Source organism: Schistocerca americana, chromosome 2 (genome assembly GCF_021461395.2).
Source record: "Schistocerca americana isolate TAMUIC-IGC-003095 chromosome 2, iqSchAmer2.1, whole genome shotgun sequence".
Classification (NCBI taxonomy): domain Eukaryota; kingdom Metazoa; phylum Arthropoda; class Insecta; order Orthoptera; family Acrididae; genus Schistocerca; species Schistocerca americana.
This window is the reverse complement of record NC_060120.1, coordinates 442,961,611-442,987,354: the sequence shown is the minus strand read 5'-3', so window position 1 is coordinate 442,987,354 and position 25,744 is coordinate 442,961,611. Positions and strand designations below refer to the sequence as shown.

The following is a 25,744-nucleotide window of genomic DNA, read 5'->3' as shown; positions in this document are numbered from 1 at the left end:
ATTCAAGCTGGTGGAGGCTCTGTAATGGTGTGGGGTGTGTGCAAATGGAGTGATATGGGACATCTGACACATCTAGATACGCCTCTGATGACACGTAAGTAAGCATACTGTCTGATCAGCTGCATCCATTCATGTCCATTGCGCATTCCGATGGACTTGGGCGTTCCCAGCAGTACAACGAGAAACCCCAAAAGTCCATAATTGATAGAGAGTGGCTCCAGGAACATTCCTCTGAGTTTAAACACTTCCGCTGGCCATCATACTCCCAGACATGAACATTATTGAACATATCTGGGATGCCTTCCAATGTGCTGTTCAGAATAGGTCTCCCCCCAACAATACTCTTACTGATTTATGAACAGCCCTGCAGGATTCAGATGTCAATTCCCTCCAGCACTACTTAAGACATCAGTCGATTCCATCTCACACCATGTTGCGGCACTTCTGTGAGCTCGTGGGTGCTTTCATGATATTAGGTAGTCGTACAAGTTTCTTTGGCTCTGCAGTGTAAAATTTTTTCGATAGTAGACTACAAACAAGGTTCATTTCTTGTTTTTTTTCTGATAGAATATTGCCAAAATGAACACCTGGGCGATGCCAGTTTGTCAATATATGAAGAATAAAGATGTAAAATGTTGTTTTATTTAAAATGGTTTAAGAGTTTTCATAATAAAAATTCCTTATTGGAGCTAGTCATTTGGGCGCTAGACGGGCAGCGGCGACTCACCGTGGGCCGCAGCCAGACTATGGGGTGCGGCGCGGTCTTCTTGCTGGGCGAGATGGAGCGCGCCGTGGCCGGGAAGTCGGCGTCTTCGAAGAGCACGCCGCGCTCCCGGCACGCCCTGCGCGCCGCCGCGTAGCTGTGGCTGCCCGCCGAGCCGGCGCGCGGCCGCTCCGCCGTCCAGTACCTGCCGGCACACACCACCTGCTGCACTCACGGCCTCCACAAACATCTCGCACATCGTTTGGTTTTCCGTCGCTCAAGCATACTGTAAAGTTAGTGGGTGGAACTGCAGGAACTTAAGGGAACTGCAGAAGTCCCCTTTTTTTAACAAACACATGCACACAATTGTAAAATAATGCATTTTATTACAAGAGTAGTGATCATCTTCAGCAAACCAGTCCTATAAACACAAACAATACCGGCGCACCACGAAGTAATTATCCGAGTGGGACGGAAATCAGTACATGTGAGGTACCTCTGCAGACAAACAAATGATTACAATTTCATAAATTTGGGTGATTTATTCAAGACAAAGAGCTCCACACATTGAGCAAGCCCATAACGCGTTGGTCCACCTCTGGCCCTTAGGCCTATGCAAGCAGTTATTCCACTTACCATTCATTAATAAAGCTGTTCAATGTCCTCCTCACGGACATTGCGCCACATTCTCTCCGAATGGCCCCATAGATCGCCAAAATTCGGAGCTGGTTGGAGAGCCAAGCTCATAATGCTCCAAACTTTCTTAATTGGGGAGAGATCCAGCGACCTTGCTGGCCAAGTTAGTGTTTAGCAAGCACGAAGACAAGCAATAGGAACTCTCACCGTGTGCGGGCGGGCATTATATTGCTGAAATGTAAGCCCAAGATGCGCTTTCATGAAGGGCAACAAAACGGGGCGCATAATATCGTTGCCGTACCGCTCCTGCTCTTAACAGAAGTAACACCCCAGATCACCGATCCTGGTTGTCTGGTAATATGGCGGGCGACGGTCGGGTTCGTATTCCACCGCTGTCTAGGGCGTTTCCAGTTACGTCATCGCTGGTCTTCCGGGCTCTGTTCGCAGCGGGACTATTGACTGGATACAGTTCTGCGCCAGTCAATGAGATTGCATGCCAAGGACTCGTCACTGTGGTGAGATCTGGCATATAGCCCGACAACCAGGAGTGATTGTAGGGTGTCCCATTTCTATTAATGGCAGGACCCCTTTGGTTGTCATCCACGACACCCTCACAGCACAGCGGTACGTCAACGGTATTCTACGCCTCGTTTCGTTGCCCTTCATGGTAAGCCATCCTGGGCTTACATTTGAGGAAGATAATGGCCGCCCGCAGAAAGCCAGAGTTTGTGCTGCTTGTGTTGCTGCTTGCCAAACTCTACCTCGGCCACATTCTCCGCAGCTGAGAACATTTAGATGCTAATGCAAACGATTCTACACTACTGCTTCAGTGTGTGGAGTCCTTTAGAAGTCTGCATGACAATAAGCATCGAACATTCAAAGACGCGGTGGTGGACCGTAAAAGGGCGGTGTAGCCCACACGAAACTGTTGCAGGTATGCAAGGGGAAATTTAGAGAAACTACATTCATGGAAGACTGTGCAACCATTTTGCTACCACCTCATTTTGTACTGTATAGGGAACATGAGAATGAGATGAGAGAGATAAGGGCTCTTATAGAGGCATACAGGCAGTCACCCCCCCCCCCCACCCTACAATAAGTGAATGGAATGGAAAGAAATACCGATAAGGTAGGTACGATGTACTGCCTGCCTTGGCTCCGTTCTCAGTGGCTCGTGGAGTATATATGTAGATGTACGAGGGTCAGTCAAAAAGTAATGCCTCCTATTTTTTTTTCTACGTTTAATTGTCAGGAAATTTAAATGCAATTACATAGGTTGAAAACCACAACATTGAGGATCATTTTGTCATTTTTCAATGTAATCTCCGCCCATCTCTACAGTTTTGGTCCATCTTTGAACAAGGGCATGTATCCCAGCACGATAAAAATCACAGCTCTGCTTCCTAAGCCATTGACGCACGGATGTTTTGACGGCCTCCTCATCTTCAAAATGAATCCCACGATGAGCTTCTTTTAGTGGCCCGAACAGATGGAAGTCTGATGGTGCCAGGTCAGGGCTGTATGGGGGATGAGGCAAAACTTCCCATCCAATTTTGACAATCTCGTCAGAGGTGTGACGACTGGTGTGTGGTCTTGCATTGTCATGCAAAAGAAGAACATCTGCCATTGATTTTGTTGGGCGAACTCGCTGAAGACGTGCTTTAAGTTTGTTGAGGGTTGTGACGTATTGAACAGAATTTATTGTGCATCCCTGCTCCAAAAAATCAACCAGAATCACACCCTCTGTATCCCAGAAAACTGTTGCCATAACTTTCCCTGCCGATCGCACAGTTTTGAATTTTTTCTTCCTCGGCGAGCTTGTGTGACGCCACTCCATTGACTGCCTCTTTCATTCGGGTTCAAAAAAATGCACCTATGTTTCGTCCCCGGTCACAATTTTTTTCAGAAACTCATCTCCCTCCAAACGGAAGCGCTGCAAGTGTTGGGAGGCTATTGTTTTCCTTGCCTCTTTATTCTGATCGGTTAACATTCTTGGAACCCACCGTGCACAAACTTTTGAGTACCCCAATTGTTTAATAATCGTGATCACACTGCCTTTACTAAGAGAAATAATGCGACACACTTCATCTGCAGTCACCCGACGGTCACCACGAATGATGTCATCAACTTGATGAATGTTGTGTGGAGTCACTGCACTCACCGGCCTGCCGCTCCGCTTTTCGTCAGTCAACGGTGTTTGCCCTTCAGCTTCCTTACAACGACGAACCCATCGTCTAACAGTGCTGACATCCACTGTCACAACACCATACACCTTCTTCAGTCTTTCATGAATGCGTATGGGCGTTTCACCTTCTGCATTCAAGAATTCAATCACACAACGCTGTCTCAAACGAACATCGATGTCGGCCATCTTACAAACTTCTGCTGTGCTGCCACCTGTTGACACAGAAAGTTACTACTGCAGTGAATTGCAGAAGAAGGTTTGAGGAATGGCGCCAAATTCAAATTTTTCACTTAACTTAATTTCTTTAAGTAGAAAAAAAATGGGAGGCATTACTTTTTGACCGACCCTCGTAGATGTTTGCATCACGTATCATCAGTGATGATTCTCAAAAAATTTTGCATACATAACAAGTTTATAAATTTAGATTGCTGTAGTTTCAAAACACTTTTGTTACTAATATGATGTGCTTACTTTATTTGTTCCTCATGTCTACATATTTTAAAAAGAAGTCGTCATTTGTTGAATACCTGAGATCGTAATCGAATACAACTGGATTTCCCTTTCACAATTCGCTCTCTTCGGCTTTTATAAGCGCACTTTCCTTTGACTGCATTACTTATTCTTATACCCTTTACTTTAATTCCGTAGTATTTCGTGTTCTAGTTGCCTTCACACAAACTTACTGTACAAACTGGTGTGAAGTGCGTATAAAATCCAAATGCAGTTTAAGTAACTTATAAAAAGTGGGTTTTTATAACATTTCTCAGTTCCAAACTCCTGGCCGCGCCTGTGTTATCGCCCCTTTACGGTACAGCCAGTTTGCGATATCTGGGGGAAGACCGCTTCCTCCAATTTTTGAAACAGGCCGGTCTTTCCCTAATCTTCCCAAACGGGTTGTGCCCAGAGCGTGCATGGCTACGTTAAACGCGTGTGACTGTACATGATGGCTCGTGTTGCCCAACATACGTTGGAAAGCAACTTCCGGAAGTACCTGTGACAGCCAGCATCTTACGGCAGGTGTCATTGGCATTAGTAGCAATTGGCTAACTCAAGTGCCTATGTTCTGCTATGGTGAGTGATTATTAAAATAGCTTCGCGGAGCATTTTTGCAGCTGACATCTTCGAGAGTCGGCCGGCAGCTTATGTGGGACTGAGAAGGCAAGTCGCCGGCCCTGTGGGTCGGAGCTGGTGGTTTAACTGTTCACCAAAGTTACTTTTGTAAACATTGACCAGTGTTGTTGGTTCGTATCCATTATTGACTGCAATGTTTAATCAAGTTATCAGCATCGAGATTTTCGTCAGACGAAGGAGCAGAAACACCTCTATGGACGGAACAATGAAAAAAGGCTATTTTTGTGAGAATGAGGATGTGCTGAACAGGACGGCACTATCCGATCAGTGTAGCTATGTTTCCGAAAAATTTTGATAGAAATTTTGTTATCAACTATTCTTAATGTTAGATCCATATAATTTAAGTGACTGAATTCGTTTTAGAGCTCACATGTGAAAGTAACATCTTCGTGAAGTACGTTAATGGGTTTGAAGATTATCAGTGCCGTCATTAGGCCCTCTCCAAATAATAAAAGCGTCATATACATATCTGGAGTATGAAAGAACAGCTACAATGACGGCTGATAAATGTTTAAAAACTTTTTCTTCTGAGGAATTTATGAACATGTTTGCAAGAATACTAGCTAATGGATAACCAACTGCAAGACCGTCGGAATGCTGACACAACTGCCCATTGCAATCAAAATAGTTATATTTGACTACAATTTGCATTAAATTCATGAAGTCAATATGCTCACCAGAAATCCCTTTTTTGCAAACACAAAATTTTTTTTCTATAATATCTAAAATTGCCTGCGCAGGTACGTTCGAGTAAAGATTCTTAGTATCGAACGATAGCAGTCTGATATTTTGATCTCAACGTAGGAGGAGGAGGAGATTAGTGTTTAACGTCCCGTCGACAACGAGGTCATTAGAGACGGAGCGCAAGCTCGGGTGAGGGAAGGATGGGGAAGGAAATCGGCCGTGCCCTTTCAAAGGAACCATCCCGGCATTTGCCTGAAGCGATTTAGGGAAATCACGGAAAACCTAAATCAGGATGTCCGGAGACGGGATTGAACCGTCGTCCTCCCGAATGCGAGTCCAGTGTGCTAACCACTGCGCCACCTCGCTCGATCTCAACGTAGATCCTTTATTTTATCAACGAGATTTTGACTTTTGCAAACTGAATAATTATTTCGAAAGACAAGATTTTTTTGTAACTTGATATGAAGAAACTTTGCTAGGTCGTTGTAAGCATTGTTCATACTGCCGAAATCTGGCGGATTGTATGATCTATATTGTAAACTTAACTTCTTATGAAATATTTTATACGATGAGAGCATTTTGCTCGTAAATGTGTTGGTATGTTACTTCATGTGATTACAATTCCATCATAAATCTGTTCGGTATGTTAACCATGTATTCTTGGATTTTCTCTATGTTAATAGTTTTATAATCTTTTAAAGTATTTATCTGGCTTTTGTTATGAAGACATCAGTAGTCGGTGTCGAAACCAAGTTGAAGAAAAACTTTGTTTGAAGCCGGTTGGCTGTCTCATGATGATCATATTCTTGTACATTTACCTTTTAACAGCCATGTTTCAAAGGGAAATATCAGCATGCTTACAGGTGCCACAACACAAACAAAAAGTGACCGAGAAACACCCAGCGAGAGTTGACAACGCTATAAGCAGTAAAGAAGCACAAGCTGCACACGTTTTAGCCACTGTGAAAGTGAACTGTTTAGGTGAAATGTGCTCGGAGAAGCCGAAAATTGGACATCCTAATGTGCGCAGGATAATCAGTCACAGTTTCAGGGCGACACGTGTGATAACAATATCCCAAAAATTGTAAGGAGAATCAAACAGAAATTTAACATTATGAAACTTGCAACTCAAGAAGTTGTTTCTTACCCAACAATGAAAGAAAAACGTAAAAACTGTAAAATAGTGCTACATCTGGTAACACATTTATTGCTTTCATGCAAGAAACATGTATGACAGGCACCTGAGAATGCTTCGCAAATAGAAACAAAAGAAATGTCTCTGGAATAAAAATAAACGGTTGGATAGACAATAATTATAATAATAGAAGGAACTATTATTATTATTTCTTTCTTTCTTTTCTCAGACGTTATGTCTGGTCAAAAACGGAAAGTGACGCGGACCTTGATCAAGCGTGACTTCCTTTTAACTGTACGGTATATGTTATATTGCATTTAGGAACTTTCGGGTAATTGAACATGTATCAATTATTACGGATTTCTGTAGTTGTATATATAAGTTTGGATGTAGCTGTATTGCATTGATGTACTGGTGGATATTGTGTGGTATGACTCCTGTAGTTGTCAGTATAATTGGCATAATGTAAACTTTATCCTGATGCCACATGTCCTTGACTTCCTCAGTCAGTTCGATGTATTTTTCAATTTTTTCTCCTGTTTTCTTTTGTATATTTGTTGTATTGGGTATGGATATTTCGATTAGTTGTGTTAATTTCTTCTTTTTATTGGTGAGTATGATGTCAGGTTTGTTATGTGGTGTTGTTTTATCTGTTATAATGGTTCTGTTCCAGTATAATTTGTATTCATCATTCTCCAGTACATTTTGTGGTGCATACTTGTATGTGGGAACGTGTTGTTTTATAAGTTTATGTTGTAAGGCAAGCTGTTGATGTATTATTTTTGCTACATTGTCATGTCTTCTGGGGTATTCTGTATTTGCTAGTACTGTACATCCGCTTGTGATGTGATCTACTGTTTCTATTTGTTGTTTGCAAAGTCTGCATTTATCTGTTGTGGTATTGGGATCTTTAATAATATGCTTGCTGTAATATCTGGTGTTTATTGTTTGATCCTGTATTGCAATCATGAATCCTTCTGTCTCACTGTATACGAGGGCAGTTCAATAAGTAATGCAATACATTTTTTTTCTGAAACAGGGGTTGTTTTATTCAGCATTGAAATACACCAGGTTATTCCCCAATCTTTTAGCTACACAACACTATTTTTCAACGTAATCTCCATTCAATGCTACGGCCTTACGCCACCTTGAAATGAGGGCCTGTATGCCTGCACGGTACCATTTCACTGGTCGATGTCGGAGCCAACGTCGTACTGCATCAATAACTTCATCATCCGCGTAGTGCCTCCCACGGATTGCGTCCTTCATTGGGCCAAACGTATGGAAATCCGACGGTGCGAGATCGGGGCTGTAGGGTGCATGAGGAAGAACAGTCCACTGAAGTTTTGTGAGCTCCTCTCGGGTGCGAAGACTTGTGTGAGGTCTTGCGTTGTCATGAAGAAGGAGAAGTTCGTTCAGATTTTTGTGCCTACAAACACGCTGAAGTCGTTTCTTCAATCTCTGAAGAGTAGCACAATACACTTCAGAGTTGATCGTTTGAACATGGGGAAGGACATCGAACAGAATAGCCCCTTCAGCGTCCCAGAAGACTGTAACCATGACTTTACCGGCTGAGGGTATGGCTTTAAACTTTTTCTTGGTAGGGGAGTGGGTGTGGCGCCACTCCATTGATTGCCGTTTTGTTTCAGGTTCGAAGTGATGAACCCATGTTTCATCGCCTGTAAGAATCTTTGACAAGAAATTGTCACCCTCAGCCACATGACGAGCAAGCAATTCCGCACAGATGGTTCTCCTTTGCTCTTTATGGTGTTCGGTTTGACAACGAGGGACCCAGCGGGAACAAACCTTTGAATATCCCAACTGGTGAACAATTGTGACAGCACTACCAACAGAGATGTCAAGTTGAGCACTGAGTTGTTTGATGGTGATCCGTCGATCATCTCGAACGAGTGTCTTCGCACGCTCCGCCATTGCAGGAGTCACAGCTGTGCACGGCCAGCCCGCACGCGGGAGATCGGACAGTCTTGCTTGACCTTGCGGCGATGATGACACACGCTTTGCCCAACGACTCACCGTGCTTTTGTCCACTGCCAGATCACCGTAGACATTCTGCAAGCGCATATGAATATCTGAGATGCCCTGGTTTTCCGCCAAAAGAAACTCGATCACTGCCCGTTGTTTGCAACACACATCCGTTACAGACGCCATTTTAACAGCTCTGTACAGCGCTGCCACCTGTCGGAAGTCAATGAAACTATACGAGACGAAGCGGGAATGTTTGAAAGTATTCCACAAGAAATTTCCGGTTTTTTCAACCAAAACTGGCCGAGAAAAAAGATGTGTTGCATTACTTATTGAACTGCCCTCGTATATTGCCATTTCTTAGCCATGTGTTGGATGCATCTTGATCCATGTGTGGCTGTGTTAGATGATACGGGTGCTTGCCATGTAGTGGTTTCTTTTTCCAATTTACTTTCTTCGTATCTGTTGATGTTATGTGATCTAAAGGGTTGTAGAAGTGGTTACGAAAATGCAGTGGTGTAGCCGATGTATTTATATGAGTGATTGCTTTATGTATTTTGCTAGTTTCTGCTCGTTCTAGAAAGAATTTTCTTAAATTGTCTACCTGTCCATAATGTAGGTTTTTTATGTCGATGAATCCCCTTCTTCCTTCCTTTCTGCTTAATGTGAATCTTTCAGTTGCTGCATGTATGTGATGTATTCTATATTTGTGGCATTGTGATCGTGTAAGTGTATTGAGTGCTTCTAGGTCTGTGTTACTCCATTTCACTACTCCAAATAAGTAGGTCAATATTGGTATAGCAAAAGTATTTATAGCTTTTGTGTTGTTTCTTGCTGTCAATTCTGTTTTCAGTATTTTTGTTAGTCTTTGTCTATATTTTTCTTTTAGTTCTTCTTTAATATTTGTATTATCTACTCCTATTTTTTGTGTATGTCCTAGATATTTATAGGTATCTGTTTTTTCCATCGCTTCTATGCAGTCGCTGTGGTTATCCAATATGTAATCTTCTTGTTTAGTGTGTTTTCCCTTGACAGTGCTATTTTTCTTACATTTGTCTGTTCCAAAAGCCATATTTATATCATTGCTGAATACTTCTGTTATCTTTAGTAATTGGTTGAGTTGTTGATTTGTTGCTGCCAGTAGTTTTAGATCATCCATGTATAGAAAATGTGTGATTTTGTGTGGGTATGTTCCAGTAATATTGTATCCATAATTTGTATTATTTAGCATGTTGGATAGTGGGTTCAGAGCAAGGCAGAACCAGAAAGGACTTAATGAGTCTCCTTGGTATATTCCACGCTTAATCTGTATTGGCTGTGATGTGATATTATTTGAATTTGTTTGGATATTAAGTGTGGTTTTCCGATTTTTCATTACTTTGTTTAGGAACTGTATCAATTTAGGATCTACTTTGTATATTTCCAATATTTGTAGTAACCATGAGTGGGGTACACTATCAAAAGCTTTTTGGTGATCAATGTATGCGTAGTGTAGCGGCCTTCGTTTAGTTTTAGCTTGATATGTCACCTCTGCATCTATTATCAGTTGCTCTTTACATCCTTGTGCTCCTTTGCAACAGCCTTTTTGTTCTTCGTTTATAATTTTGTTCTGTGTTGTATGTGTCATTAATTTCTGTGTAATGACTGAAGTTAATATTTTGTATATTGTTGGTAGGCATGTTATGGGGCGATATGTAGCTGGGTTTGCTGTGTCTGCTTGATCTTTAGGTTTCAGATAAGTTATTCCATGTGTAAGTGTATCAGGGACTGTGTATGGATCTGCAATGTAATTGTTAAATAATTTAGTTAGATGTGAATGTGTTGAGGTGAACTTCTTTAGCCAGAAATTTGCTATTTTATCTTTTCCAGGGGCTTTCCAATTGTGAGTAGAATTCATTGCTTGGGTGACTTCATGTTGCAAAATTATCACTTCAGGCATTTGTGGTATCATCTTGTATGTGTCTGTCTCTGCTTGTATCCACCGTGCATGCCTGTTATGTTGTTCCGGGTTTGACCATATGTTGCTCCAGAAGTGTTCCACGTCTGTTATGTTTGGTGGATTGTCTATTTTAATGTGTGTGTTATCTATTGTCTGGTAAAATTTCTTTTGGTTTGTGTTGAAAGTTTGGTTTTGTTTCCTCCTATTTTCACTTTTTTTTGTATCTTCTAAGTTGTTTGTCCAATGCTTGTAATTTCTGCTTCTTTTCATCTAATTGCTCTATCGCTTCTTGTTGTGAGATTTTACCTAACCTTTTTCGTTTTTTTTTCATACATTTCATTTCTTATAAATTGTGTTAGCTGTCCAATGTCTTTTCTCAGTTTTTCTATTCTGATCTGTAGCCTGTGTTGCCATGCTGGTTTTGTGGGTTTCTTCTGTGTGTTGGTTGGTTCTGATCTCTGCCTAGTGTGTATATTTAGTGTAGTGAGTGCTCCTATATAAACCAGTAGTTGTAACTCTTCCATAGTTGTGTTTTCATTTATTTTGTTGTGTATGATTGTGTTAATAGTTTTTATTGTTGTTTCGACTTGTGGGTTATTTGGCGGTCTATGCAAGAATGGTCTAATGTCTGTATTTGTGTCTTTGTATTCTATATATGTCAGCTGAAATTTTTCTTCTATATCTAACATGTGTGTCACTTTGTGTTCTATTTGTGCTTGTTCTGGTGGCTGTCTTAAGATTTCGTTTTCCTCTGATTGTTTAACTGATGCGTGTTGTCCTTTGTTTGTTTGCTCTGGGATGTTTGAGTCCATTACTGTATTTTCTTCTTCTTCTGATTGCACGTTATTTTGTTCCAGTATTATTATTATTATTCCAGTACTATTATTATTATTATTATTATTATTAAGGAATTATAATAATAGAAGGAACTAAGGAACGTCAGAAAACAAAAAATTGGCAAGAGTGCCTACCTCAGAAGAATATTGCCCGACCACTCTGCTGAAGTATCCCTCACAGGGATCGTAGCATACCTTGAGAGATGTTAGAGTGTATACAGAGGCATAGGATAGTTATTTTTGTCTCACTAACACGCGAATGAGATAATACTGGTAAGAAGTACCCTCCACCATGCAATGTACGTTGGCTTGAGGAGTATAGATGTCGAATTATATGTGGTCATCTACGCTAACCACACGCTCTTACGACTCTACATTCATACAGCACGAGGGACTGGCAGTAACGTGACCATACGAACAGACACTTATAACTGAACAACGAGCCAAGATTTATTATCCAACAACACTCTTTCTTTTGTTTACTTTCCCCAGTTACAGTGCGCACAAACTCATTACGTCGCAGTAACGTGACCATACCAACAAACACTTATAAATGAACAACACTCTTTCTTTTGTTTACTTTTCCCAGTTAAAGTGCGCACAGACTCATTACTGTCAGAAGCGAGTGTGAATCGTAGCCAAAAACTTTGGTGGCCCTAATAGGATTAAATGAAAGGTTTGCGTTGAAGATCATAACAAAGTTCTTCCTAGAGCAGTGCCAGAAACATTAGAGAGAGCGACAGAGAGAGAGAGAGAGAGAGAGAGAGAGAGAGAGAGAGAGAGTTAGATTTCACTTCCCTTGTACGTGCTTGGGTTCCGTTTTGAATTTGCAGCTTCTATTTAATCAACAAATTCACTTAAATAAGAAGTATCCGTAACTCACGAGACATTACTTGAAGTTTACTCCTACATGTCGCCATGAGGCATAAGCTTCATTAGAAACTAATACTGATAAACATGATTATGTAACATCTGTGTATATTTAGTATCTTAAAGATGGCACTGTGATGACATATGTTCGGTAACGCTTGGTCGTCAATTTAGGTTGATACAGAAGCACATATCTATGTGAAAACATCATTCATGCACTGTTGTGCTGTGAATATGAGAATTTGTGGCGTCACTCGCTTTGTTTCTCGATGCTGGAGCCACTCGAAATTAGCTCCGGGCAAAACACTTCGCTTTTTAGCATGCAGCCTGCGTGAGATATTAATCTCATGCTCACCTCTAAGCAGCGTTCTTATGGACGAAATGATTTCTTCATAGCTACGATAATTTTATTTCTTCGTTTTAATATCGTCGAACAGAACCATAAATTATAGTCGGATATTATTTTCCCGTAATGTTTCTTGCGCGCTGTTCTGTCTTGCGACGACGCGCTTACACCCAAAAGCCGTGACGGCGTACCGGGAAGAGTTGGCGAGAAAACAAAAGGTTCGCTTTTACATAATCATTTTCTTCGCCTGTCGGTCACGGCTTCCCTTAAACACCAGGCTGAACAGAGAGAAGGGCTTCATTAGCAGGTGCTCAGAATTATTTGCGTAACAGGAAGTATCACGAACCACGCTAACTGACGCCAATTACTGGCGTAACGCTGGGGTAATCACACATCGGCGGCTCTGCGTGGCTTCCGGTGTTTAGGTGAAGAAAGCGACAGAATTACCCAGCACCTAACTGTAATATCGAGTGCGGGGCTGCCTCCTGACGTTTGCTTATGAAACTTGGTTACAGTTTATTGGCCTGTTGTCAAGCTTCAGTCTGGAACAGCGCGACTGCTACGGTCGCAGGTTCGAATCCTGTCTCGGGCATGGATGTGTGTGATGTCCTTAGGTTAGTTAGGTTTAAGTAGTTCTAAGTTCTAGGGGACTGATGACCTCAGATGTTAAGTACCATAGTGCTCAGAGCCATTTGAACCATTTCATTCTAGGAATGATAAGTGACGCAAATGGGGAAACGCATCGACATAAGCGGCTTTAACGAAGGTCAGATTGTTATGGCCCGGCAACTGGGAACGAAACGGCGGTGCTGGTGTGCTGTGCACGTGCTACTGTCGTGGACGTCTATAGGACGGAGCTGCAGGGCGGAGGTGCCACGAGTAGGCGGTAGGGGGCCGGACGTCCACCCCTCGTCACAGAAAGTGCAGGTGGGAGGCTCGTTCGAGCTGTAGAGCAGGACGGGCGGCATTCTACGCTGGATCTGTACACAGAGTGCAATGTTGGTACAAGCATACAAGCATAAGTGTTTCGCAGTACACTGCTCAGCGTACATTGTTCAACACGGGCCTCTGCAGTAGACGACCGACCCCTCGTGTTCCCATGTTGATCTAAAAACAGTGCCAATTACCGTTGCAGTGAACAGGATTGTCGAGATTGAACCGTGGATCAGTGAACGGTCGGATGACTCACGTTTCTTGCCACACCATGTTACGGTGGTTCAAATGGTTCAAATGGCTCTGAGCACTATGGGATTTAACTGCTGTGGTCATCAGTCCCCTAGAACTTAGAACTACTTAAACCTAACTAACCTAAGGACATCACATACATCCATACCCGAGGCAGGATTCGAACGTGCGACCGTAGCGGTCACGCGGTTCCAGTCTGTAGCGCCTAGAACCGCTAGGCCACTCCGGCCGGCTGTTACGGTGGTGTCAGGATATGCCACATCAGTGGATCCCAGCCTTTCTGATTACCTCTGACTGCAATTGGACATTTGCGCCTAACTACAATTTATAATGAAAAAGAATTTTCTTGGAAAACTTTCATTTTTGAAATGACGAAAGACAAAGATATTTAGTTTCTTTAGACTGTTGATGTTTTATTCAACCACAAACTAATGACAATGAGACGACTGGCGAGCTTTATTTTTAACAACTTTTCTTTATACACAGTCCAGTCATATTAATCTGACCACCTGTCAAAAGCCTGAATAGACATCTTTCGCACGGTTGGGAAAGCAGTCAGAGAATATACTGACAGGGTTGTGGCACCAAGCCCACTCCATTGCCGTGGGCAGCTGCACCAGGTTTCTCGATTGAGGATCCATGGCGCAAACAGCCCGTCCGAGCTTTTCCCACAGATTCTCGATTGGGTTTAAACACGGAGAATGTGGTGGCCAGGGAAGTATGGTGAATTCAAGTGGCTCTGAGCACTATGGGACTTAACATCTATGGTCATCAGTTCCCTAGAACTTAGAACTACTTAAACCTAACTAACCTAAGGACATCACACAACACCCAGTCATCACGAGGCAGATGGTGAATTCGTCCTGGTGCTTTCCGAACCACGCCCGTACACAGCGAGTTGTATGGCATGTTGTATTGACCTGTTGGTAGACGCCATAGTGTTACGGAAGAAAAAACTGCAATGGCGTCCTGAACGGTAGATGCATACGTGTTTTGACCCAGTGTGCCTTCGAGAATGACAGATTTTCCCAGAGAATACCACGAAAACATTCCCCAGATCACAAGACATGCAAGACGGCTACTTTCAAACGTTGCACGCCTTACACACCAACGGCCATCTGTCCGATGGGGCAGAAAATGTGACTGATCTGGAAAGGCCTCTTGTCACCACTCAGTGGACCTCCAGTTGCGGTACTGTTGCGCAAATTCCAACCTTCGTCGTCGATGAGCAGCAGTCAGCACGGGGGTGTGAACCTGGCGCCTGTTTATCTGGTTTACAAATGGTTCAAATGGCTCTTATCACTATAGGACTTAACATGGGAGGTCATCAGTCCTCTAGACTTAGAACTACTTAAACCTTACTAACCTAAGCACATCACACACATCCATGCCCGAGGCAGGATCCGAACCTGCAACCATACCAGCAGCGCGGCTCCGGACTGATGCGCCTAGAACCGCTCGGCCACAGCGGCCGGCGCTATCTGGTTTACAAATTTGCGTGCCACTTCGGCTGTTTGATGTGCATCATCAAGATTACGCTTTGTTTCAAATTTCATTATCTTACATGTTTCATTTCTGTAGTACTGTTTGAACTATCCACAGCTTTCCTTGAAATCACTGTCATCTGTGACGCGCAGTTTAATGCGCATTACTTTGTACGCTACTACCTGCACGTCCTGTAAATTGGTATCGAGCATCATTGAAATGCACAAACACCAGTTTCTGTAACAAGTGTGCCTTGTCCTCCCTTGAATATCCGCAGTTTTTTCTTATGCACTACACGGTAACATTGCTGCCGAGTTATTTGAAATCTGTTCATTCTACTCTGCTGATGATCTTCAATGTACGTAATTATGTTTAGTACCCGCTCCTTGGCCAACAATTGTTCTTAGCCACATTTCACTGTGGTTGGATTTGTGGCTCCGCGTCCGACAAAGATGATAGGCTACGTCGCTCGATACCTGTTTCCGTATCACTTTCGCTTGTTAAGCACGTATCAGCATTACCGTATTCCTCATGTGCACTGTACACACAGTCTAGCGTAGACGACACCACACATTCCACTGACTCATCTTGAAGAAACGCTAATATTTCATCTGCCACTTCTTTCTCACTCTGCGGGATTGCTCGGGTCCCTTTCTCACGAAATGTCAACACCGGCAAGTGTTCTTGTTGATATAATGCGATGTTTGCTTTGTTTATCGTAGTCATTGCTCTGCTTTGTATCAACGCCACTAGCACTGTAGCACTGTTGTGAGTTACTCGTCAACTGTGCAGTTCAACTACGTTCCGTAGCCTCGTGATGTACTCACCATTGGATACCTCTAGTCCCGACACCTGTTGCCATTAGCAGCCAATACTGTGGAAGAACGGTAGACAATACGTGGGGCGTCGAATGGGCCTTTTGAGACCTGAGACTCAAGGGGTTCGTTGTAAGTATGGCCCTGACACAGCGCCTCGGTCAGGATGGGAGAGGGAACGGGACCGCGGTGCGAGTGTGCCGGGCTGCGGCGCGGCGGCCAGCTGTGGCGTGGTGCGCTGCGGTGTCGCTGGCCCCGGCTTGCCCCGCCGCGACCCACATCGGCCGCAAGGCCAAGGCAGGCCAAGGGCGAGGCCGACACCGCGCTGCACGCCGCTGCGCCGCGCCGCACCGCGCACAGTCGCAGGTAGCACAGGCCGGGGGCCAGACGGGCGGTGAGCGACTAAATGCAGTTAGCCCATTAATCGTACTTACTCTGATAACCGATTATGGGTATCCCGATATTTCTTCCCGTCAATTAATTTTACGGCACCGGCCTTGCCGCAGTGGTTACACCGGTTACCGTGAGGTCACCGAAGTTAAACGCTGTCGAGCGTGGTCGGCACTTGGATGGGTGACCATGCAGGCCGCCATGTGCTGTTGCCATTTTTAGGAGTGCACTCAGCCTCGTGATGCCAATTGAGGTGCTATTCGACCGATTAGTAGCGGCTTCGGTGAAGAATACCATCATAACGGTCGGGAGAGCGGTGTGTTGACCCCACGCCCCTCCTATCCGCATCCTCCACGGAGGATGACACGGCGGTCGGATGGTCCCGGTAGGCCTGGCCTGAAGACGGAGTGCAATTAATTTTACATAACTCATTATTCTTGCGATTAATTATACGCTGAAGAGCAAAAGAAACTGGTACACCTGCCTAATATCGTGTAGAAGCCCCTCGAGGACGCAGAAGTGCCGCAACACGACGTGGCATGGACTCGACTAATGTCAGAAGTACCGCTGGAGGGAATTGAGACCATGAATCCAGCAGGGCTGTCCGTAAATCCGTAAGCGTACGAGATCTCTGTTGAACACCACGTTGTCAGACATTCCAGATATGCTCAAAATGTTCATTTCTGCGGAGTTTGGTAGCCAGCGAAAGTGTTTAAACTCAGAAAACTGTTCCTGGAGCAGCTCTGTAGCAATTCTAGACATGTGAGGTGTCGCATTGTCCTGCTAGAATTGCCCAAGTCCGTCGGAATGCACAATAGAAAAAGTGGTTCAAATGGCTCTGAGCACTATGGGACTTAACTTCTGAGGTCATCAGTCCCCTAGAACTCAGAACTACTTAAACCTAACTAGCCTAAGGACATCACACACATCCATGCCCGAGGCAGGATTCGAACCTGAGCCGTAGCGGTCGCGCTGTTTCAAACTGTAGCGCCTAGAACCGCACGGCCACACCAGCCGGCTGCACAATAGACACGAATGGATGCAGGTGATCAGACAGGATGCTGAGGTACCTGTCACCTATCAGAGTCGTATCTAGACATATCAGGGATACCACATCACGCCAACTGCACATGCGCCACACCGTTACAAAGCCTCCACCAGCTTGAACAGTCCCCTGATGACATGCTGCGTCCATGGATTCATGAGGTTGTCACCATACCCGCACACGTCCATCCGCTCGATACAATTTGAAACGACACTCGTCCGATCAGGTAACGTGTTTCCAGTCATCAAAAGTCCAGCGTCGCCGTTGACGGAGGCTTAAAGTTTTATGTCGTGCAATCATCAAGGATACGCGAGTGGGCGCCCGGCTACGAAAACCCACGTCCTTACCTTATCATTCCACCTAATTTTCATTTCTCTGTAACACCACATCTCAAAGGCTTCGATTCTCTTCTGTTCCAGTTTCACTGGAGTCCATGTTTCACTATCATACATTGCTGTGCTCCAAACGTACATTCTTAGACATTTCTTCCTCAAACTGTGGTCTTCCCTTGGCAAAGAATGAACTTTTTGCCATTGTTAGTCTGCTCTTTATGTCCCTCATGGGTTAGTTTGCTGCCTAGGTAGCATAATTCCTTAAATTCGTCTACTTCGTAAACCCCAATTCTTAAGTTTATCGTTGTTCTCATTTCCACTACCTGCGATTACTTTCGTCTTTCTTCGATACTGATATCTCACTCTAGAATCTTTCTTTTATTTCGATAATTGCTTCTTCGAGAAATAGATTAAACAATACGGGCAAAAGACTACATCATTACCTTACACCTGTTTTAATCCTATCACTTGGTTATTGGTCTTCCAGACTCATTGTTAACTCTTCTTCCCTGCATATATTGTATATTACCCGTGTTTCCGTATAGCTTACAATTATTTTTCTCAATATTTCAAATACATTGCATCATTTTACATTGCCGAACTCTTTTTCCAGGTCGACAAATCCATTGAATGTCTCGATTTTTTCTTCAGTCTTTCTTCCATTGTCAACCACAACGTGAGAACCGCCTCTCTGGACCTTTACCTTTGCTAAAGGTAAACTGATCGTCATCTAACAGATACTCAATCTTTTCCATTCTTCTGTATATTATTCGTGTCACCAGCCTGGATGTATGAGTTATTAAACTGATGGTGTGATAGTTTTCGCAGTTGTCGGGTCTCGTTTTCTTCAGAATTGTGTGGGTGATGATCTTCTGAAAGTCTAATGGTATACCGCCAGTCCGATACACTCCAGGTACCAACGTGAGTAGTCATTTTGTTGCCACTTCCCTCAATGATTTTAGAAATTTCGGTGGATTGTTATCCATCCCTTCCACCTTATTTGATCTTGAGTCTTCCAAAGATCTTTTAAATTTCTGCTTCTAGTACTGGATTCCCTATCTCCTCTTGCTTCTTCTTCTATCACTTGATCAGACAAGTCTTCCTCCTCGTAGAAGCCTTTAATGTAATCTTTCCAGCTATCTGCTTTATCCTCTGCATTTGACAGTGGAATTCCCGTTGCACTCTAAATTTTACCGTCCGTCCTTCCAATTTCACTGAAGGCTGTTTTAACTTTTCTACATGCTGTGTCACTCCTTCCGGTAACCATATGTTTTTCGATTTCATCAAATTTTTCATGCAGCTACTTCGCCTTAGTTTCCCTGTACTTCATATTTATTTCTTTGCTAAGTGACTTGTATTTCTATATTCCTGAATTTCCCTGAATGTTTTTGTATTTCATGGAGCAGCTGAAGTATTTCATCTGTTATCCTTAGTTTCTTCGCAGTTACTTTCCTTGTACCTATGGTTTTCTTTCCAGCTACTGTCTTTGCCCTCTTTAGGGATATCCATTCCTCTTCAAGTGAACTGCCTACTGAGCTACTTCTCATCGCAGTATCTACTGTCGCAGAGAACTCCAAGCGTGCCTCTTCATTCCTTAGTACTTCCGTATCTAACTTCTTTACGAGTGATTCTTCTTGATTAGTCTCTTAAACTTCAGTCTGCTCTTCACCATTACTAAATTGTGACGTGAGTCTTTATCTGCTCCTGGGCACGCTTTACAATCCAATATCTGATTTCGGAATCTCTGCCTGACCATCATGTAATGTAACTGGAATCTTCCCCGTATCTCCTGGCCTGTTGCTAGTATACCTCCTCCTCCCGTGATTCTTGAACAGAGTATTTGCCACTACTAACTGATATTTATTGCAAAACTCAATTAGTCTTTCTCCTCTTTCGTTGCTACTGCCAAGTCCATAATCTCCCATAATCCTTTCTTCTTCTCCTCTTCAATCCCCCATCTCAATTAGATTTTCATTTCAGTAAATCATTAAGTGGTTCTCTGCAAATGGGTTCTCATTAAACTTTGACAAAAAACAGTATATACAGTTCCACACAGTAAATGGAATGATACCATTAATAAATATAGACTTCGATCAGAAATCGGTAGCTAAGGTAGAATATTCAAAATTTATAGGTATGCGCATTGATGAGGCGTTGAACTGGAAAAAACACACTGAAGATCTGCTGAAACGTTTGAGTTCAGCTACTTATGCCATTAAGGTTACTACAAATTTTGGTGATATACATCTCAGGAAATTAGCTTACCACGCCTATTTTCATTCTCTGCTTTCGTATGGCATCATATTGTGGGGTAACTCATCATTGAGTAGAAAGATTGTTCATTGCACAAAAGCGTGTAATCAGAATAATTGCTGGAGCTCATCCAAGATCATCCTGGAGACATTTAAAGAGCTAGGGATCTTCACTGTAGCCTCCCAATATATATATATATTCACTTATGAAATTTGTTATTAACAATCCGAACGAATTCAAAGGTAATAGCAGTGTACATGCCTACAACACTAGGAGAAAGGATGATCTTCAATACTCAAGGTTAAATCTAACTTTGGCTCAGAAGGAGGTAAATTATGCTGCCACAAAAGTCTTTCGTCACTTACCTAATAGCATCAAAAGTCTGACAGATAGCCATACAGCATTTAAAAGGAAATTAAAAGAATTTCTGAATGGCAACTCCTTCTACTCATTAGATGAATTTTTGCATATAGTAAGTGGGTAATTTCTCCAGTCCCACCAAAAAAAAAATATTAAGTGTCATGTAATATTTTGTGTAACGTAATATCTTGTATAGACACCTTTTCTTAAACTGACACGTTCCACATCATTAAAAAGTGTCGTATTCATGATCTATGGAACAAGTACTAATCCAATCTAATCTTTACGTACTGCTTGTGATGTCGACACGTATACCTGAACTGTTGTTATCGGTGCCGGTTTGGTGTCGATTCTGATGAGAACAACACTATTACTGAAGTGTTCACCGTAACTTAGTCTCTGCCGTACATTCCTACCCATAACAAATCCTACTGACGTTATTCCATTTTCTGTTGCTTCGAACACCGTTACATTTCGCCCAACATGTGCAGCAATCCATCGATACGTCCATCGAGCTTCCACAGGCCTATAATGTGACGCTGTTTAAAAACCTGAAGTTACTGAACACGAGCACATACTAGTCTGCAGGGCAGGTTGCACCCTAGAAAAGATAGTGCACGTACTGGTCACCTCTACACTCAGCACAGTTGCTGCATACAGAGTCAAACCAGAGAACTCAGAGACAAACCTCCAGAGCTCCATCTGATCGCCGATGACCGTGACAAATGAATCATTAATACTACAACCCCTCAGTACGCACTTACTATATCCTGGTGCCACTGTTCAGTTTTGACGGTGTTTGATTTTTTTTTCCTTGCAGTGTATGTTACAGGAAACGTCAAGCTAAACTGATATTTCGGTTCTCATTATACGCTAATTTTACCTTAAAGTGCAATTTCATGGGCCCATTCTGTAGAGCAACATCAAATTAAGCTAATGCAAAAGTGAGTTCTTCCATATTTATGGCCAAATTATTCTACATTACTTCTTGTAGAAACATAAAGTAATTTATAAATAATTTGGCAATAAATACGGCAGAAACAGGTAATTTAGAAATAATTCGTCAATAAATAAGCCAGATGTCAGTCTTATCCTGTTTTAATACTCAGTAGCTGTTTTTATCTAGTACTTGCAACAAGATCTGTTTATTAGAGCTACGTGGGATTTATATCGCAGAGTCAAAATGTCCTGATAAATTGCGGAAGTAATGGATAATAAGGTCCTCTTTTACCTTCTCTTCGAATGTCTGGCGATTTTCAGTTCTCTGCCTGGTGTCTGTCGATAACCTGTTAAAGACTTTTCGGCAGTGTAACCGCGCTGATTGCAGGAAGCAGCTGTCGCAGTAATTTCGCTGTGGCGGCCGGTGTCAGTACGTCGGTACAGCCAGCTGGTCTGCAACTGGAACACGCCTGCAGCATTAAGGCAGCGGAAGTGGGCAGCGCCTCGGGCACCGGCATGCTGACACGCCTCGGCCTGGCGTGTATAAATAAGTTCTGGCCGCCCAGACGACAACGCCGGTGAAGCGGGCAACATCGCTATACTGCCGTCTGCTGACGCAGTTGTCCCTCATCCTATAGGATCGCCCGCCGTCCGGTCCGGTGTCAGCTCCAACGGGCTTACCGAGCGAGGTGGCGCAGTGGTTAGCACACTGGACTCGCATTCGCGTCCCGCCATCCTGATTTAGGTTTTCCGGGATTTCCCTAAATCGCGTCAGGTAAATGACGAAATGGTTCTTTGAAAGGGCATGGCCGATTTCCTTCCCCGACCTAATCCGAACTTGTGCTCCATCTTTAGTGACATCATCGTCGACGGAGCGTTAAACACAAATCTCCTCCTCCTCCAATGGGCCCTAGGGTCGAACTTGGCCCCCTAGCCACCGACCCACTTAGTGAGTACGGTTGCCAGGTGCCACAAGCCAGACTTTGTGGGCCGAGGTTTTGGTCCCCGGATGCCATCGCTTCTGTCACCAGCCACGACTAGAACCGGGCGCCAGCACGCCCTGCGGTCTACATCGCCGGCAACTGACAAAGCTCCACTGCGGGGAGAATGCTTACTTCGCAAGGTCTCTCCATTTATGACTGTGCTGAGCCGTAATAGGGCACTGCCATCAAGTATCGTGGGCTCGATGCTCCCCATCACGTCCCCGTCTCACCTCACTCCTTGTCTGCCGCACCTCGCCTGCTGGACGTCGACGTTGAATCACCATTGTATGCTGTACAAGATCAGTCAACTAGTTCCAACCCGAATCTATCAGGATTTGCTCATGGCCGGCCGCTGTGGCCGAGCGGTTCTAGGCGCTTCAGTCTGGAACCGCGATGCTGCTACAGTCGCAGGTTCGGATCCTGCCTCGAGCATGGATGTGTGTGATGTCCTTAGGTTTAAGTAGTTCTAAGTCTAGGGGACTGATGACCTCAGTCCGCAGCTCGTGGTCGTGCGGTAGCGTTCTCGCTTCCCACGCCCGGGTTCCCGGGTTCGATTCCCGGCGGGGTCAAGGATTTTCTCTGCCTCGTGATGACTGGGTGTTGTGTGATGTCCTTAGGTTAGTTAGGTTTAAGTAGTTCTAAGTTCTAGGGGACTGATGACCATAGATGTTAAGTCCCATAGTGCTCAGAGCCATTTTTTTGATGACCTCAGATGTTAAGTCCCACAGTGCTTAGAGCCATTTGAACCATTTGCTCATTCTTCCCACTACAGAAGCTGCACGTCTAATGTGAGGGGGTTGGACCTGCCGCCCTCACAAATCTGCTTCTGGTCTCCCAGCCTCCTCTAGAGTCGACGCAAAACAGTACTGTCGAATTCATTACACCAGAATAAAAAGCGCCGTGTTGAACCTCACAAACAGTTCATCCTAAATTCACTATTGTCATTGACCACACATACTATTATAGAGTTATACATTCATACATTGTTATACGTCAGTCATTTGCTATAATTTTTATATCACTCTCTCTAAATCTACATCTATACTCCAAAAGCAACCTCACGGTGTGTGGGGAGCGCCTGTGTCACATATGGTCCACAGGAAGAACGACTGCTGGTAAATCTCGGTGTGAGTTTGAATCTCTCTAACTTTATCTTCACATATGTATGAAGAATCAGTGTACTGGTTGACTGTTCTGGAGACGTGCGCCCAGTAAATAGCACCACAATGCATAACGCATATCTTGCGGCATCTGCCACTGGAGTTGGCTGTGCACCTCTTTCGAACCTACTAAACGAACCTGTAACGTAACGCGCTGTACTTCTACGGATCTTCTCTGTTTCCTCTATCAGTCCTATGCGGTACGGATCCCACTCTGACGAGCAATATTCAAGTTTTGGTCGACCGAGTGTTTTGTAAGCCACTTCCTTTATTGACAGTCTACATTCCCTGAGAATTCTTCCAATGAATCTCTCTCTGGCGTCTGTCTTACTCGCGATTGATTTTATGTGGTCGTTCCATTCCAAATTGGTCCGTACGCATACTCGTAGATATTTTGTGGGAGTAACTGTTTCCATTGATTGTTCTGCGAGTTTGTAATGATACATTAAAGGGTCTTTCTGTCGATGTATTCGCAGTACGATACACCTCTTTATGTAGAGGGTCAAATGCCACTCCTTGCACTCGCCAACTACCACCATATCTACTATCACCTATCTTCCCCAGTGGCACTATAGGAATGTGTTATTTTAAAAACTTGACTGGGTGTTGTGTGCTGTCCTTAGGTTAGTTAGGTTTAAGTAGTTCTGAGTTCTAGGGGACTGATGACCATCGATGATAAGTCCCATAGTGCTCAGTGCCATTTGAACCATTTTTTTAAAAAACTTTTTGCCAGTTGAAGTATCATATGTGTTCTAAGATTAACTGAAATTGCTCCCAGAGTTCCAAAGGACTTTCCCCTACCCCTAGCCCACAGCAGTGTTTCCGCTCAGCATGTCATGAGTGTGCTAAATTTGGTGAGGCTCCTATCGAGAGGCCTCTGATGATCAGTCCGCAGCGGAAACAGTCCCCACTTCTAAGGAAGATCACTGCAATACGACCGATGTCAGTTTTTTTTAAATTTTTTCTATAATGACGCAGCGGTGCACCTAGAAAGAGTTCAATGAAATTTAGATCCGCCGCGGAGGCTTACATATCGATATCATACTAAACTGGGCGAGAGGGAAAGCCTGTGAAGACTGTGAGACGCTCTGGATGTCCCAGGTTATCACTTTCGTTCGAAAAGAAAACCAAGAAAACTGTTTGCACAAACATTTTATTTTATACAATGCCGTGCATCCTACACCGGCGACAGTTTGAAATTGGATACTTTCTGTATCAATATTTTCATGGTCGAGTCCACAAAAAGGGTCGGTGTATCGCGGTTCGCAACAACCTTTGAGATGAAGTAGTGTGCCACGTACGTGGCAGGCTAATATGTACCAGTAGTCAGCAACAGTTATCCACCACGTCTCGGGAAGAACAGAAACAAATCCCCAAGTTAACGCGCCATAACTTACAAAAAAGACTTCACTGAAGATTACGCACTGTTGCGGTGGCAAATGGAGGCCGTGTACGCTAATAGACACACTGCCTGCGTCTCTGAAACAAACAGGCCTCTGGCCACATAGTCAAACCGGCAGCGCACCGTTTAGAACTCTGTTTCTGCACTCAAAGTCTGACGTCGATCATCTTCAGATAGAAACATACACCTAGTGTTTCAGGAACAACTAAAACTTGAATCCGTTTGATAATCAGTCAGCAAGCGACTCGGAACTAATTGTGGCTCGAAATAGACTGTATTGACTACATCAAATCTAAATAGTTGAAGTTAAATTAAGGTTCCCATAATTATTTTCTAACGTCTTTATTACATGTTCCTTACACCAAATTAAGTTTTATCGTACAAACAAGTGTATGACGAAATGTACCAACTGATATTAATCAGTACCTTTTCCTCTCGATGTATCCTAATGATTTTCACAAAATCGGATTTAATGCTTCTATGCAGTCGATAGACTTAGCACAATTTCTCCATAGCTGAACAATGATATGCGTTATGTTGTACATAACCTGGAATTGACTGTACAACAAGCTCACACTTATTAAATTAATGTACAGCGTTTACGTTCAGTTTTCTGTTTTTCCAAATTTGGTGTCTAAGTTATCAAAGAAGGAGTGGCGTCTGAGAGACTAAGGGCAGAGACAGTCACAGCGTTATCTAGAAACACACACACAGCCTAAATTTGATTTTTTCTTTTTTTCTCCAGTGTTCATGAAGCAGTCACGTAAGTGATTTTGATCGTGATTAAATTCACCGTAATCATTGTTTTCACAAATCACATTGGATGCACACAACCTCAAAAGAAAGGGAAGACGAAAGCTCCACGTGACAATGCTGTACTTCTATCGACTTTTAAAGCCACATGCGGAAGTGACTGCAACTAAAAACACTACTGCAAAAATTAAACA

The 25,744-nt window shown here is 43.4% G+C and overlaps 1 protein-coding gene across 1 annotated transcript in view; it reads right to left on the bottom strand.

Annotated features, from left to right (window-relative positions):
- The window catches only part of LOC124595986 (calpain-9-like), a 1,013,088-nt gene that overhangs the window by 267,088 nt on the left and 720,256 nt on the right, over nt 1-25,744 (bottom strand). The window contains exon 3 of the mRNA XM_047134930.1: nt 728-908. Within this exon, the coding sequence (XP_046990886.1) occupies nt 728-908 (181 nt within the window). The remainder of the gene's footprint in view (nt 1-727; nt 909-25,744) is intronic.